We start from the raw sequence: 16,944 nt of genomic DNA, 5'->3' as shown, positions 1-16,944 counted from the left end.
TCCTGGTTCATAGGTCGACTCTCAACCACTGAGCCATGCTGGCCAGGCCCCTGCTGTTTTTAAAGAATACATGGAAGTGACATTAGCAGCTAACAGAAACCCCACACTACAGACTGAGAATATTTAAAGTCTCAAATCACTAATCTGTGCTCCTACTTCAAGAACCTAGAAAAAGTAAACCCAACAGAGAGGATGGAAATAATAAGGATAATAGTAGAAATCAATGAAATTGAAAAAAAAAATGAAGCAAAAAGGTATTTCTTTGAGGGGGAAAAAAAGCAATAAAATTGACAAATTCGAGCAAGACTGACAAAGAAAAAAAAAGAGAGAGAAGGCACAATGGCCAATATTAGGAATAAACAAGAGAGATCATTACAAACACCAAAAGGATAATAAGGGAATACTACAAACAACTCTCCACAAATAAATTTGACAAGTTGAGAAGGAAAAGGGCCGATTCCTCAATTCACCAATATGAAAGAGATAAACTGAACAGCCCTCATACTAATAAGGAAATTGAATGTATAATTTTTAAAACTGAAAAAAAGAAAAATCTTGAGGCCAGATGGTTTCACTGGAGAATTCTACTAAACATTTAAAAAAGAATTAACACCAATTCTACATAATCTCTTCCAGAAAATAAAAAGGGAGTGAACTCCACCCAATTCATTTTAATGAAGCCATTATCCTAACACAAAACCACAAATGACCCCAAAAGAAACTTCCAGACCAGACCACTATCTTTCATAATTGTAAACACAAAAATCCTTAACAAATCCTGGGCAAATCCTTGAAATCCTTAACAAGTAAAATTCCCACAATATAAAAAAATAATTAGCCCTGGCCAGCCTGGCTCAGCAGTAGTGTCGACCCAGTGGACGCAAGCACTGAAGGGTTTCAAGTTCGATTCCCAGTCAAGGGAAACTACTTGGATTGCAAGTTTAATTCCCTGCCCCAACCAACTAGGGCACCTGCAGGAGGCAGCCAATAGATGTGTCTCTCTCACATCAATGTTTCTCTTTATTTCTCTCTCTCTCTCTCTCTCTCTCTCTCTCTCTCTCTCTCTCTCTCTCGCTGCCTCTCTCCCCTCACTCTCCCTCCCTTCCACTTTCTCTAAAAAAATCAATGTAAAAAATGTCCTCAGTGGTGAATAATAATAATGATAAGCAGCCATTATCCAGCAGGATTTATTCCAGGTTCAATATTTTCAAAGCTCCATGTAATGCTCCATATTAATAGGCTACAGAAGAAAAATCACATGATATTAAATGATGCAAGAAAAGTTATGCGACATTCAAAATAAAAACTCACAGAAAAACAGAAATAGCCCTAGCTGGTTTGCCTTGGTGGATAAGAGTGTCAGCCTGCGGACTGAAGGGTCCCTGGTTCAATTCCGGCCAAGGGCACATGCCTGGGTTGTGGGTTCGATCCCCAGTAGGGGACGTGCAGGAGGCAGCCGATCAATGATTCTCTCTCGTCACTGATGTTTCTGTCTCTCTAGCCTCTCCCTTCCTCTCTGAAATCAATAAAAATATATTTTTTAAAAGAAAGAAATAGAAAGGAACTTCCACCCTATATAATAAAAGGGTAATAATAATAAAAGGGTAATATGCAAATTAACCATCACTCCATCACAAAGATGGCGGCGCCCAGTACTCTCAGCCCCGCCTGAGTCCCCCAGTCCAGGGGGGGGGGGGGCCAGCCGCTGAGAGCGGGCAGTGTGAGCGGCCAGGTGGAATGCTTGCTTCTTCACCGCAGCGACAAGGCAAGTGTTCCACCCCAGCCATGGAGGGCCTCTGGGCAGCAGGCGTGGAGTGGCCAGGCCCTGCAGAGAGTTACTGGCGCACGAATCTGTGCGCAGGGCTACTAGTAACTTGATAAAGATCATCAACAACTAGCATTATACTCAACTAGAGGCCCGGTGCACAAATTTGTGCACAGGTGGGGTCCCTTGGGGTGGCCTGCAGGGATCAGGCCCCAGCTGGCGCCCCCAGGCTCACAGCCCCAGCTCATGCCCCCAGCCCTGCAGCCCCACCTGGCACCCTGCCATGGCCTGGCGCCACCCCTTCACCTGCTCCACCATCCCACCTGCAGGGCGATGGATGGGGGCTGGATCCCCCCCCCCCCGGCCCAGTCCCTCAACCCGCCTCCATCGCTGGTTGCTGGTTGCTGTCTACAGGGCTATCGGTGGGGTGATCAGCACCGCCCCCTCACACCCGCCTTGTCCTCCACCGCCATCCCACCACAGTCCCACTCTCGTCAGGGCCCATCGGGGCTGGTAGCGCCTCCACTGTCACCCACTGCCAGCACCCACCATGTTCCGCGCCACCCCCTGGTGGTCAGCGCATGTCATAGCCAGCGGTGGAACTCCCTGTGGAACAATTTGCATATTGAGCCTTTATTAGATAGGATGGTAACAGACTGAATACTGAATGGTTATGAGGCAAGGATGTCCACTCCCCCTAGTGTTATTCAACCCTGTAACTAAAGTAGCCAGCCCAGTAAGCCAGAGAGGTACAGAACATGCCCAAGGTAACACAGCTAGTGGTGGTACAACCAGAATTCCAACTCAAGCGGTCATGCTCCAAAATCTAGTACTTTTAATCAAGACACTGTGTTGCCTTCATTAGTTATACATGCAACAAGAACATGGCTTACTGGTTCCATACACTAAACATCAACAGTGGTTACCTACTGGTGATAGGATTCCAGATCTGGGTTCCCCCTTTCCCTAAACCCTATATATAGTCTAAAACTAGTAAATAGCTTTTAAAGCAAAAAAAAAAAATGTATGTAAAAAGACAAATGCATGAGCCATTACTTGAACAGCTTCTGCAGTTTCTTCAAGTAAACTGCCAGATCTTTATTCAAAGAAAAAAAACACACACACAGGAAATCCACTAACAATTTAACATTCACAAAATGCTTTGGAGAAAAAAAAAAAAGGCCTATCGTAATTTTGCACTCCATAAGCCCTTTTCTCTCCCTCCAACTTAGACTAAACCCACTTAGGAACATCAAACACTTGGACTAAACACACTTACAACCCTCTTCCTCCAAACTCCCAAACCAACAGGGCCACATAAACCAGCTGCAGCATTACGTAGTTCAAAAATTCCAGTATTAGCCGAAACCGGTTTGGCTCAGTGGATAGAGTGTCGGTCTGCAGACTGAAAGGTCCCAGGTTCGATTCCGGTCAAGGGCATGTACCTTGGTTGCGGGCACATCCCCAGTGGGGGGTGTGCAGGAGGCAGCTGGTCAATGTTTCTCTCTCATCGATGTTTCTGGCTCTCTATCCCTCTCCCTTCCTCTCTGTAAAAAATCAATAAAATATATTTTTAAAAAATTCCAGTATTAAACTATTTCTAAAACCTACACCATTACTGTTTCCCAAAGCGTGACCCAAGGCACTGGTCCTGAAAACTACTCTAAGAAAAAGGGTCCCATTTTGAACCAAGTTGAAGGCCCCTTAGCCCATCAGTCTGGCTTGATCACTGTGATCTGCAGTCCTTCGGAAGAGACAATTTGGTGAAATATAACAATATTCTAGAAACCGGTTCGGGGTTTTCACTGCAGAAATTCCCACCCTAGAAAAACAAAATCACGCAACACAAATCCAATGAAGTAATATTTTAAAAATCCAAGTGTCTTTTTCAAATGCTGCTTTTCTAACTCAAAAGAGGTCCTTTATATAAGTAGATCAATATTCACATCACGTGCCCACCCATCATTTTCTGCCTCTACCTTTGCCAGGAGAACTTTCCCTGTATTTCTGTACGTTAAACTCACACCTCTTTATAACTGAGCATCATTATCCACTGGCCCGATTTCAAGGTACTCAGCCCTAAGTATTGCAATTAGTGTTACGTATTCTATGCACCATCTGACACTCTTCCAAACATTTTATTGGACATCCCGCCCAACAACACAGTGTGTGGGATCTGGGTATCATGAGAGCCTTCATGCCAAGAGAGAAATTAAGGTGCAAGTGAAACTACCTGGCGGGTCAAGTCAACTCAGGAATCTAGAGCATGCAACCTGCAGGCTCATGCCGGCGCCTTTGGAGTTTGCGGCTTAGCACATAAATGCATTTCATCAAAACTATGCACCAGCTCAGTGGCTCCTTCCAGAACACAGAGGACAGTATCCGTTTAACGAAATCCAGGCCCACCACAACTTAGGGCCCTACGGTTGTTTTTTCTGGGGTCTGGAAAAGTGCCTGCTTGTAAGGGTTTAAAAGAGCATTTGTGCAATGGTTTACATACTTGGTTTGCAGATCCAATTGAGGAGGTTTCCCAACTTCTCAAAAGAACTGAGCCTGTAATTAAACGACCATGAAATGGTGGTTGGAGCCGCAGGGCACACCAGCAGGCTTAGGTTACAACTGCAGTGAAATGGTGGATTAAAAATGCCCGGAAGCTCCAAGGTTGCAAAAACTAAACTCAATAATAGCTTCGTTGAACACGTTTTTAAACAGACACCCAACCGCAATCCAGTAACTTTCTAACTAAGCCTTACCTGCCAAGGGTTAGTATAACCGTGGTGGTCTCAATTCAAATCCTAAAGCCTTACCCAGGTATCAAGACTGACACCAGAAGCGCTAACTTTGCAAAGCTGTTAAGAGACCACAGCACTTCAGTCTGTCTCCCCAAGAAGGTGGCAAAGGCCTGTGAGTGCTCATTCAAACAGCCAAGTTCATTATACAATTAAGGGGATTCAAAGAAGACTGCAAATTGATAACTCCTCCACTGCAAAATAAAGCCGCACCCTACCCCCCCCAAAAAAAAACCCACCAGACAAACTGTCTATGGGTTAGAGTCTAGCCATTGAATTGGAAAGCTGCTCTCCTTCAGAAACATCACAGGCAGGGCTTCAGAATACTTGAAAACATGCCTATCGCTAGTGAGCTGGGGTGGGGATCATCCCTAATGCCTGGATTATGGAGTTAAGACTTGATAACAGCTGTCATCCCCTCCTGTAAAACACTGGAGAACTACCAAGAACTAACACAAACCATTTTGTCATATTTGACCTCTGCAGACTTCAAGAAACGGGTATAAGGTTGGAACTGCACTCTAAAATGAATTGTGGGTCATAAAAACATTTTTTTTAATTGATTGTAGAGAGAGAGGAGAGGGGAGGGAGAAAGATAAGGAAGGAGGGGGGGGAGAGAAAGAGAGAGACAGGACATCAATTTGTTGTTCCACTTGGTTATGCATTCATTGTTTGATTCTTGTATGTGCCCTGACCTGTTTGGCTCAGTGGATAGAGCATCGGCCTTTGGACTGAAGGTTCCCAGGTTCGATTCTGGTCCAGGGCATGTACCTTGGTTGCGGGCACATCCCCAGTAGGGGGTGTGCGGGAGGCAGCTGATCGATGTTTCTAACTCATCGATGTTTCTAACTCTCTATCCCTCTCCCTCTCTGTAAAAAAATCAATAAAATATATTTTTAAAAAAATTTTTTTAATGGCAAGCTCACAAAATGAATTCCCAGCAATGTGCAATTATTCAGCCTGGAGTCAAATAGAGCATAATCGGTGCAAATAAGAATTTACTGTAGCGTTGGCCAGTGTAGCTCAGTTGGTTTGAGCGTGTCCCATGCACCAAGGGATCTTCAGTTGGATTCTTCATCAGGACACGAGCCTGGGTTGCAGGCTCAATCCCCAATAGGGGGCATGCAGGAGGCAGCCCATTGATGTTTGACGTCTCTCTCTCTCTCCCCCATTGATATTTCTCTCCCTCTCTCCCTTTCTCTCTCTCTAAAATCAATAAAAACACATTTTTTTAAAAAAGAATCTATTCTGTTGAACACCATAGACCCAGAGACATAGAAGCATGGAACAGACTGAAGGGGGGGGGGGGGAGTAGAGGCAGTGGAAGAGTAACCAAAGAATCTAATCTAATAATAGACAAATATGCAAATTGACCACACCTTCGCTATGCCCAAGCCACGCCCACCAACCAAGCCACGCCCACCAACCAATCAGGACGAGTATGCAAATTACCCCAACAAAGATGGTGGCTAATTTGCATATCAAGACAGCGTCAAAGAACCCAAGAGCTGCAGAAGGGAGTAAAGCTTCGGAGAAGCAAGCAAGCCAGGGGGAGGAGAAGGGAGGAGTGTAGGCAGGGCTGGGGGTGAAGGGAAAAGCAGGTGGGCTGGCGGAGAAGGCGGGGCGGGTGACAAGGGAGGAGAGGAGGCGGGGTAGAGTGCAGCAGGAAATCCTATTGCAGGATTTTTCCTGCAACGGGAATGCTAGTGTATATATATGCACACATTGGAGTAGGGGGAAGGGAGGGGGCTAAAAGGGGTCAATGCAGGGGGAGGGAAACATCTGTAATACTTGCAACAAGAAACGTAAATTTTTTTAAAATATATTTTATTGATTTTTCAGAGAGGAAGGGAGAGGGATAGAGAGCTAGAAACATCGATGAAAGAGAGACATCGACCAGCTGCCTCCTGCACCCCCCCCACCAGGGGATGTGCCCGAAACCAATGTACATGCCCTTGACCGGAATCGAACCTGGGACCCTCCAGTCCGCAGACCGACGCTCTATCCACTGAGCCAAACCGGTTTCGACAACATAAATTTTTTTTAAAAGAATCTGTTGTAGAGTTGGTGGACAGCAGTTAAAAAAAAAAAAATCCAAAGAGCATGCTAAATGAAGGCAGGCTCCAATGAGGACCCCCCCCTCCCCTGCCCCCAATAGGCCACAAGACATTTTCAAATACACTTAAGGTCCCAGAGAATACCTAAAGGTCAAACCACGCCTCCCCCAAAGCTTTCAATTCTGAGTCCAGGCTACTTGGAAGCACAAGGAGTGTGAGACTGAAGCGTGTGTTCAGGGATGAGGAGAAGCAGGGAGAAATGGACCTTGTAAAAGTTGATAAGGAAAATAAATAAATAAATAAATAAATAAATAAATAAATAAATATTGATAAGGAGTTTTTGACTTTATTTAGAGGACAATGAGGCCGCTCCAGGGGGTTCTAAAATGGGGAAAGGGGAAATGATCTGTTGAGTTCCTGATGATCCAGCCCTTCCTCAGAATGGGAGACCAGTAGGGAGATTGTGGCCAAGGACTGGAGCCAGGGAAAAAATTAGCAAGGAATCTGAGAGGGTGTAGTGGTTACTTCATGACTTGCTGATTGGGGTTGAGGTGGGTGGGTGCCCCAAAGGCTTCTGATACAAGGCGTTTTTTTTGTTTGTTTTATTGATTTTATACAGAGAGAGAGAGAGAGAGAGAGAGAGAGAGATATCAATCCGTTCCCTCCCAAATGTGTCCAGACTAGGGATCCAACCCACAACCTGGGTATGTGCCCTGACAGGGAATCAACCCTCCACCTTTCTGTTCAGGGTGCATAGAAGGATACTCCACCCAACCCCCCTTCCCCCGGTCAGGGCAAGGGTTTTGTTTTTAAATGAGGATCTTTTTATAGCAGTTCACCTTCTTAATCAACATCAGTACTACTGAGAGAAAACGGGTTAAAACCGGCAAATTCCAGGAACTCTGTCCCCTCCCAGAGTGTGATTCAGTCAATCTAGAGTGGGACCCTAGTGGGCCTTTTCCCACTCCCAGGCATCCCTCCCCAGGCTTAATTGTTAAAGTGGGGAGGAGGGGTGTGTTGTTTATCATAGTGTGGACGAGGGTTCACGATACTGCTGAGAGGATAAGGGGAAAGCTTTTTCTACTCCTGAATAACAAAAACACTTGATGAACTTAAAACTGGATTGTTGAAGTTGTAACTTACAGCTATTTTAAACACCACAAGGCGATCTGCTTCCACCAGAAAGCAGCTAAACAAATGCAAGGGTGACCTAGCCAGTTTGGCTCAGCAGATAGAGCATCGGCCTGCAGACTGGAGAGTCCCGGGTTCGATTCCGGTCAGGGCACGTGCAGGGTTGCAGGCTTGAACCCCAGTGGGGGGGGGGGGCGTGCAGGAGGCAGCCAATGGATGATTCCCTCTCATCACTGATGTTTCTATCTCTCTCTCCCTCTCCCTTCCTCTCTGAAATCAATAAACATATATTTAAAAAAATAAAAAAAGAAGCAGGGGAATTTTGCTAACGGTGGGTCATCCCAATTACTGTGATAGCCTAGTTAGAACTTTCATTGGGGTTCTCTACTCCAGCACTATTGACAGTTTGTGCTGCCAATGCTGGGGGCCAGGGGGCTGCTGCGTCCTGTAGGATGTTGAGCAGCATCCCTGGTCCTCCCCAGTTGTGACAACCAAAAATGTCTCCAGATACCACCAAACATCCCTGGGGGCGGGCGAAGAGGGAGACAGGGCTGCTGGGAATCACTGCCTTAAACTGAGGCTTCCCAGTTGTTGAAGTAGCAAGGGCTTTGGAATCAAACAGATGTAGCTTTGAATCCCAGCTCCCCACCCACCAATGAGGTGAAAACTTCAGTGGGCCTATTGATTCATCTTAAAATGGAGATAACAAGGCCTACCAAAAAGTTGTTGTGAGGATTACATAAAGTAATTTGCAATGCAATGCCTAGCCAAGGAGGCATTTCATAAACATTAGCCAGGCGTCCTCAAACTACGGCCCGCGGGCCACATGCGGGTGTTTTTGCCGTTTTGTTTTTTTACTTCAAAATAAGATATGTGCAGTGCGCATAGGAATTTGTTCATAGTTTTTTTTTAAAACTATAGTCCGGCCCTCCAACGGTCTGAGGGACAGTGAACTGGCCCCCTGTTTAAAAAGTTTGAGGACCCCTGATATTAGCTTTTACACTTTCAAAGAGTTGTTTTGAAGAACAACCAGGGACCTCCACTTATAGCTCTGGCCTTGAGTGGAAACCTCCTCCTAAAAAAAAAAAACCAAAAAACACAATATACAGAAATGGCAGTCCGGTTCTCTCTCTAGCTCCTAGAGGATCTGTACTTGACTCCATGGGCTCCCAAGAGGCCAGGGGACGCAATTTAGGGGGAGGGGGGTCGGTGAACTTGGATGGGAAAAAATACACGTCCTTACTTTTTATGAGTCAAGATTTATCATTTTCTTCAATTATACTGCTAAAAACACACATTACCAACTATATCTGGCCATTGTCACCAATAAAATCACAGCTTTTATATAAATTTTCTCCGCTCTCCTTCGAAATTATGGCCTACTACTCGGCCTGCTGCTAGGTCATGTTATTTTTTTTTTAATATATATTTTTTTATTTTTTTAAGATATATATTTTTTAATTGATTTTAGAGAGGAAAGGAGAGGGAGAGAGAGATAGAAACATCAATGATGAGAGAAAATCATTGATCGGCTGCCTCTTGCAAGCCCCAAACTGGGGATCGAGCCTGAAACCTGGGCATGTGCCCAGGAATCGAACCTGGGACCCTTCAGTCCGCAGGCTGATGCTCTATCCACTGAGCCAAACCAACTAGGGCAGGTCATGTTATTTAATGTGTTACTAAAGAAGCACATGTTACTATGCCACCACATTTTATTATATTTTTAAATGTGCAAGTTGCATTTTAAAGAATTGGGTTATCTTATACATTTAAAAGTCTTGTTCTAAGAAGAGTTCCACAGGCTTCCCTTATGAGGGTCAAAGGCATAAGAAGTTCAGAACCCCTAGCCTAAACCTTCTATTCTTAATTTATTATAAACAAGATCTTTATTATGAAACGAATTCATGAATGAGTGATGCAGTCACTTTCCCCCCTGCTATATAAAGTATCAATCAGTGATCCAACAGACAAACTTAACAGCCATCAGCCAGGTTTTCCCACTCAGGACTCATCCTCAATTCTAATTAATGTAAATATGGGCCTTGTTTTCCCCTAGTGCGCTTGAGCTAGCTTTCCAGTTTTACCAGAACACCCATAGGGCCCACTTAACCAGCACTTATCAAACATCTATGATGTTCCAGAACTGTTTCCAGAATACAGACCCTGGAGATCTGCCGTGAGAGATGCTCCCAGCCTAGGGGGAAGATGAACCTCAAAAGAATTGATAACCTTCCAGGGCTAATTGGCCAACCAGAGACTGAGCTTCTAAAAGGGCATCTCTGTTTACCCGCACGCTGGCTGCCTAGCATGTCCAACTAGAAACACACAAGGTATCCTCCACTGGTATAGAGATCCTTAAACTATACAAACACGGAACATGTTCATTCTTGTTATCCTCTCAGGTTGAGAAATCACAAAATGTTTTCTGGGCTCAAGAGTCCTCAGAGTCCATCCAGTGCTTCACTTGCAAGATGACCAAAGATGGGCCTTTTTTTTTTTAAGCAAACATTCAAGTTTCTGGGTTACCTCATCAGCCAGCATGCTCAAAAGGCATCACCAGGCCCAACGTAGAATTGCCCTTTGTGGCCAGTGGCTGTTGCGTACTCCTGGCTTGCATTGGTAACCAAGTTACCGTATTTTCCGGCGTATAAGACGACTTTTTAACCCAGGAAAATCTTCTCAAAAGTCGGGGGTCGTCTCATACGCCGGGTGTCATCTTATAGGGCAGGTATATCCCAAACTCTCTATTTTACCTGGAAAAGTTGGGGGTCGTCTTATACGCCAGAAAATACGGTATATGGAATCACAGTAACATAACTATATGCTTCAAGCTTAATTCCATGAAAATCAGAGCACAGAACTGTAGGATTAGGAAAAAATACTGACAAGTGGGAAAAAGAACATAAATCAAGGCTCCACAGGCTTTGACTCACCCTTGAGTCACATCCAATACTCGTGCCAAGAGTAGTATACTTGGACTCATTATTATCAATTAAAATAAATGTTTTTTGGAGACCTCACAGGTGGTAGATCTCTCATAAAGTGCCCTTTAATGAAAACCAAAAGAACTTACAAGAGCCTAGTCTAGCCAGGCCCCTTTATTTTACAAGGCTGGATACCTACTGACAAGCGAGGGTGACATGCCTCCCCCCCATATCAAATGATGGGGGGAATACAATAAGAATCAGACTTCTCTTACTGCCGAAACACTCATGTAGGGACTCAAGAGCTAACATAGATGCATGCGTACACACATATCCCCTTCCTTAGAATTATTCCTTTCTAGAATGTTCTTCACCGTGCCATCAAAACTTTTTCAACTTAAAGATTAACAGGCTGGGAGTGAAGAATAAATGGCTGGGAATCCACCTCGATCTTTTTTCCTTTACTTTTTCTTGGCACAACTAAATTATTTAAATATTTTTTTTATTGATTTCAGAGAGGAAGGGAGAGGAAGAGAGAGATAGAAACATCAGTGATGAGAGAGAATCATTGATTGGCCGCATCCTGCACGCCCCCTATTGGGGATCGAGCCCACAACCCTGGGCATGTGCCCTTGACTGGAATCGAACCTGGGACCCTTTGGTCCACAGGCCGACGCTCTATCCACTGAGCCAAACCAGCTAGGGCACAACTAAATTATTTAGATGTCACTTTCACACCTTGCCAACTCTGAACCTACCAGTTCCCCCTGCTCCCTTCCAAACTGCACATCCATGGTTCTCTCTCCCTCTCTGGCCAGTGTCAGGCAGTGTTCAAGTTCTCTCACTTTTTCTTCACCCAGTTATGTGAAGGTTTTCCCCCACTTTCTTTTTTAATATGTTTTATTGATTTTTTTACAGAGAGGAAGGGAGAGGGATAGAGAGTTAGAAACATCGATGAGAGAGAAACATCGATCAGCTGCCTCCTGTACACCCCCTACTGGGGATGTGCCCGCAACCAAGGTACATGCCCTTGACCGGAATCGAACCTGGGACCCTTGAGTCCGCAGGCCGACGCCCTATCCACTGAGCCAAACCATTTTCGGCAGGGTTTTCCCCCACTTTTACAACAGAACACAGAAGCAGCCATCATTTCGGCAGGCAACATCCGAATTAAGCCGAAAGCTGTTACGGCTTCAGGCAGGGACACTCAAACTGAGTCAAGTGCCAGAATCTTTGTGCCTCACCCAGAGAGTACCCTCCTTAGAGCCTAGAAACGCATGCTAAGTCCAGGTGAGTGCTCACAGATGCTTACTTACCATCAGGGTCACTTCCTAGACGCACCTCTTAGCAGCTAGGTATTCCTTCCTCCATCCTCACTCAACCTCCTCACCTCTAAATTGAGTATGCTACAGCCTGGCCAGTATGGCTCAATGGTTAAGGGTTGACCTATGAACCAGATCACGATTGGATTCCCGGTCAGGGCACATGCCTGGGATGCGGCCTCGATCCCCAGTGGCTGGGGCTTGCAGGAAGCAGCCAATCAACGATTCTTTCTCATCGATGTTTCTCTCTCTCTCTCCCCCTCTCACTTCCTCTCTGAAATCAATAAAAATATATTTTTAAAAATATATCAATAAATTGAGTATGCTACAATCTTCACTAAGCACTATCAGCTTTCAATGGCAGGGTTGAAAACCTTAGCTATCTCACACCCCACCAGCCACATTCCCCAATCACCATTTTACCTCCGGATTCTTCCCAGCAGTCTCCTTTCCCTCCATCCTCACCTAAGAAATGTGGGAACTAAAAAAAAAGCTTTGTTTTCTCCAGGGCACTTCCAGACCACCCAAATACAATGAGATTACTTAGCAACCTCGTAGTGTTTTAGGGCAACTCCCTTAATATTAAAAGCCCTATGAAGTCTGCACTGTTCTCCCCAACCTCCCCCCACCCCCATTTTTTTTAACCAGGGGGGGAGATGAGACTCAGGAGGAGAAACAAGGCCAAAGTCACAGGCAGGGCCAATCATGAAGGGCAGGGCGCCAACCTAGATCTTCCTCCAGTCCTCACTTTATTAAGTCTTGTGCCTTCGAGATCCTTTCATTTGGGGAAGAAAATGCAAAGTTCAGTACTCAGAAGTTCAAAAATCGGGAAGAGAAAGTGAGAAAGTCAATGTTTTCCATGGTAACAAAAAAGGCTGATCCATCCAATTCAAGGAAAACACTGAAAAAGCAGGCTATGGTCGAGATGCTCCAAGGGAAGGCAATACGGGAAAGGCAGATCGTAGTTTACAGCTCTCCCAGGTTTAAAAGCCCTCAGAAAACCAGGCCCGCAATGCTCCCCCTCCCCCCACGTTAGAAGCACCTAGAGAAAAAGCCTGCAAAATACCACTCCCCATCATAATTCCCGCACGCGGTTCCTATTTCCTCAGCCCTCGGTTCTGGTCGCCTCTCAGTCTTCTAAGCCTCCCGGATTCGGGGAGATCGGGCTCCCGCGCCTAGACCTCAACCTTCCCTCCCCCGCCCCCCCCCCCCGCCCCATACAACACCCCACATAATAATAATCATTTCCTTTTCCCGTCGCCGGTCCCTTTCCGGGGGATTCATCTCCCACGCCGTCGCCTAAGAATTCTGCAAGCGCGGAGCGGTCCTTCCCCAGCCCCAGCTCCCGCCGAGGGGAGTCCCCATCCCCGTGGGGGAATTTACCCGCCGCGGAAAACAGGAAAAGGTCACGCGGGCGGCCCCGCGCCGTCCACGCCTCGCTCCGCCGCCGCCCCTGCACCCCCGCCCCATGGCTGTCCCGCCTGGGGGGGGGGGGCTGCTTGGCGATCCGGGCCCCAGAGGGAGGCTTGGCTGGGAGGAGGCACCCGGCGCGCCCACCCCCCCCCTCCCCCCAGGCCCTGCGCTGCGGCCGGGACGGAGCGGGGCGCGATCGGAGCGCGGCCTCCCCGCCCCCCCCCCCCCCCCCCGCGGGCCGCCGGTGCACATGGTCCCGCAGGGCGCATTGTTCGGCCGCGGCGTGCGCCTCGCCGGGCCCCGGCTCTCCGGGCGGCGGGGGCGGCGGGGCAGGTGGCGGCCGCGTGTCCTCACCTTTGGCGCCGAGCATGAAGTCGAGCGTGCTGTGCCGTGCTGCTGCCATAGTGAGGCGAGGCCCTGGGCCATGCCTGGGGAGGCGGCCGCGGGAAACGGGGGGTCCGCGCGACGGCTCAGCCAGCGGCTGGTGGGACTGCGCCGCGCCGGGGAGGCCGAGGAGAGGAGGTGGGAGGGACCGCCGGGAGCCACCCGGGGCGCAGGGGCGGGGTCGGGCCCGCCTCCGGGAGGGAGGAAGCGCGGACGCCCGCAGCCCCGAACTTGGAGCGCAGGGGTGAGGCCTCGCCGATGCGCGGGTGGAAACGTGGGCGCCGCGCTCCCCGGCGTGCGTCACCAATGGCCGCGCCCCGCGCCCAGGATCGGGCGGGCGCTCCCGCCATCCGTTAGGTCACCTTAGGTTTAAACAGCGCAGCGCGACTTCCGGGGGGGCCCACCCGCTCTACTGCTCCCAGACCGGCCCCCAAGCCAAGGCCCCTCTGATTTTCCCGGCCAAGTCAAGAAAATAAAACGCGGGGATCCACCCTGGAGTCTCAAAGTACTGCACTGCCGCCTTCTTCTTAACTCTTCCCATACCCCGGTTAAGCCCATTAGACATAGGATGGCCATTCTTCTGAGCCGGGGTCCGCTGTGCATTTCAGGACCGAATAGAAAAACACCTGGGCACTTCAGTTACCCACGTTTTTATGCAAAACGAGAATGGGGGAGAAGCACGTGAGGGGAGAACGTCGTTAACGTTGATCTGGGGAATTACAGATTCCAGAGCGGCGCCTCCATCCCTGATGCTTCCATCCGTGGCAGTGAACCTACCCGCTCTGCGCTTGTCTTTGACTTTGGTGTGGCTGGTGTTCAACAAGATGTGGTAAAGGAAACAACATCAATGGCTGTGCATTAAAGCTCGCCTTTATTACAGTGGCAGAATCGCTGGGCAAAGGCCTCCATCCTGCCATCACTCTTTTGTGCCTGTCTTGCCTCTTGGCTCGTGAATTGCTGTACTGGCTGGACAAATTTTAGATCAGTGAAGTCTCATACCTCCACAAAACCAGAAGAACCTAGTATTAAACTCATCTCTCCTGCAGGCAGCCACTAGTCCTGTTTTGCTGAAATCTTTCACCTTTCTTTCTTTCCTTCCTTCCTTTCTTTTTCAAATATATTTTCATTTATTTTTTTTACAGAGAGGAAGGGAGAGGTTTAGAGAGCCAGAAACATCGATGAGAGAGAAACATCAATCAGCTGCTTCCCGCACACCCCCCACTGGGGATGTGCCCGCAACCAAGGTACATGCCCTTGACCGGAATCGAACCTGGGACCCTTCAGTCCGCAGGCCCACGCTCTATCCACTGAGCCACACCAATCAGGGCTCTTTCTTTCTCTTAATCCTCACCCGAAGATATTTTCCCCATTGATTTTTAGAGAGAGGGAAAGACAGGAAATATCTATGTGAGAGAAACACATCGATTGGTTGCCTCTGCACGTGCCCCGATCAGTGCCCAGGGGAGGAACCTGCAACCTAGGTACCTGCCCTTGACCAGAACCGAACCCGGGACCCTTTGGGCTGCAGGCCGGCACTCTGTCCACTGAGCCAAACCCGCTGGGGCTATCCTTCACCTTTCTACAAGAACTGGGCATTGTCTTCACAAGTTTTCTTCAACACACCGTTCTATTAAGAACGGAATCCCCTTTTTAGCAACGCATTCATTGTTTCCCACCCACAGCCACCTGTTTGCTCTGTATGTTTTCCTTCCTTCTGTGGTTCCCAGGTTCTCAATTGCCTGTAGCTACTCTCGCTCAGCTTTCGGTCCTTACACTTCAGTCTGCAGCTCCTCCTTGCTTCCTGGGATACTCTTCAGTTCTTGCTTTCCTCGGGAGTCAGGTTACTGGGAACACAAGTTGTCCTTGGCCACATTGAATGGCATTGTGGCTCCACGGGTCTCAAGTGTGCCTCTCTCCCCACGCGGCAGCAGGGTGGGCCTCTGGGGCGCCTAGCCTGTGCAGTGGCACATTGTCAAGGGCTCAGAGGAGCCTGCACTTGGTTTAATGCTCTAATTTTCGAACAAGGAGCCCTGTGTCCTTGTTTTGCGTTGGGCCTGTAAATTATGTAGCCAGTCCTGCTCAGCAGCTTGTGTCCTGCTGTGCTCGGGCCTCACCTTGCAGAAGCAAAATAGACACAGGTGAAAATCCTTGAGCTGCTTTGCCCCAAACTAATCGGAGAGCCGTAACAAAAGTGGAATTTAACAAAAATGCTTCATGATGTGCCGAACATCGGAGATCAATGGGCCTCTATACTGAGTGGCCAGATTATGATGATCTCTGAACGCATAATAATCTGGCCACTCAGTGTGTGTGTGTATATATATATATTAGAGGCCCGGTGCATGAATTCGTGCATGGTTGGGGTCCGGCCAGCCTGGCCAGGGGGAGGAGACAGGGGCAGTTGGCCGGCCTGCCTGCTGGTTGAACTCCTGGTCGAGAGGACAATTTGCATATTGGCCTTTTATTATATAGGATATACACTGAGTGGCCAGATTATTATGCATTCAGAGATCATCATAATCTGGCCACTCAGTGTATATGGAACTGACGTTGGGGTAGCCTTAGGAGTTATTGTAAGGATGTCCTCAATGCATGTGTCACCTACCCATGACACAATCCTGGCAAGGTTGTCAAAGGTAGGACATGGACAGGAACCAAGGGATTGAGGCCTCTTTAAATCCCCTCCTGAACTATGAGTACCTATTTGGATCCTGGAACCTGTTCTCATTGCCTGGGTTTTATAATCTAGGCCCCGGGCTTCAAGGTTAGTTACAGGATGAATAATCCCTTTGTTTGTGGGAATTGCTTATGTTACAGTTTCTGGAAATTGCCAGAATCCCGCAACAAAAAACCAGGAGAGACCCAACTACAGCCTGCATTCTGGAAGCAACCTCCTAATCAACAAGATCTTGGCAATGGCGAAAATGTGGATGTCATGGACCAGTGTCCTCTGGACCCACCTCATCTGCTCTTGGCCAAAGGGGAGGCCCGAGGCAATCAATGCAGCCCCTGCTGTCCTGGAGCAGACACACACTTTCCTGTTGAACATAAGCAGTTCCCCAGAATATCCACACCAAATAAGGCCATCCTCTGAGCAGCAGGGGACAAGACAAAAACAAGCCCACTCCATGCCCTAACTGGTTTGGCTCAGTGGATAGA

The 16,944-nt window shown here is 47.8% G+C and overlaps 1 protein-coding gene across 1 annotated transcript in view; it reads right to left on the bottom strand.

Moving 5' to 3' along the window:
• SMS (spermine synthase) overlaps positions 1 to 14,074 on the bottom strand; it is a 55,868-nt gene extending 41,794 nt beyond the window's left edge. The window contains exon 1 of the mRNA XM_079765546.1: positions 13,756 to 14,074. Within this exon, the coding sequence (XP_079621672.1) occupies positions 13,756 to 13,804 (49 nt within the window). The 5' untranslated portion in view covers positions 13,805 to 14,074. The remainder of the gene's footprint in view (positions 1 to 13,755) is intronic.
• Between the last annotated feature and the right edge of the window lie 2,870 nt (positions 14,075 to 16,944).

This window comes from Cnephaeus nilssonii (genome assembly GCF_951640355.1).
Source record: "Cnephaeus nilssonii genome assembly, chromosome: X".
NCBI lineage: Eukaryota > Metazoa > Chordata > Mammalia > Chiroptera > Vespertilionidae > Cnephaeus > Cnephaeus nilssonii.
Note: the sequence above shows the minus strand (reverse complement) of the source record. Positions and strands in the feature narration are given on the sequence as shown.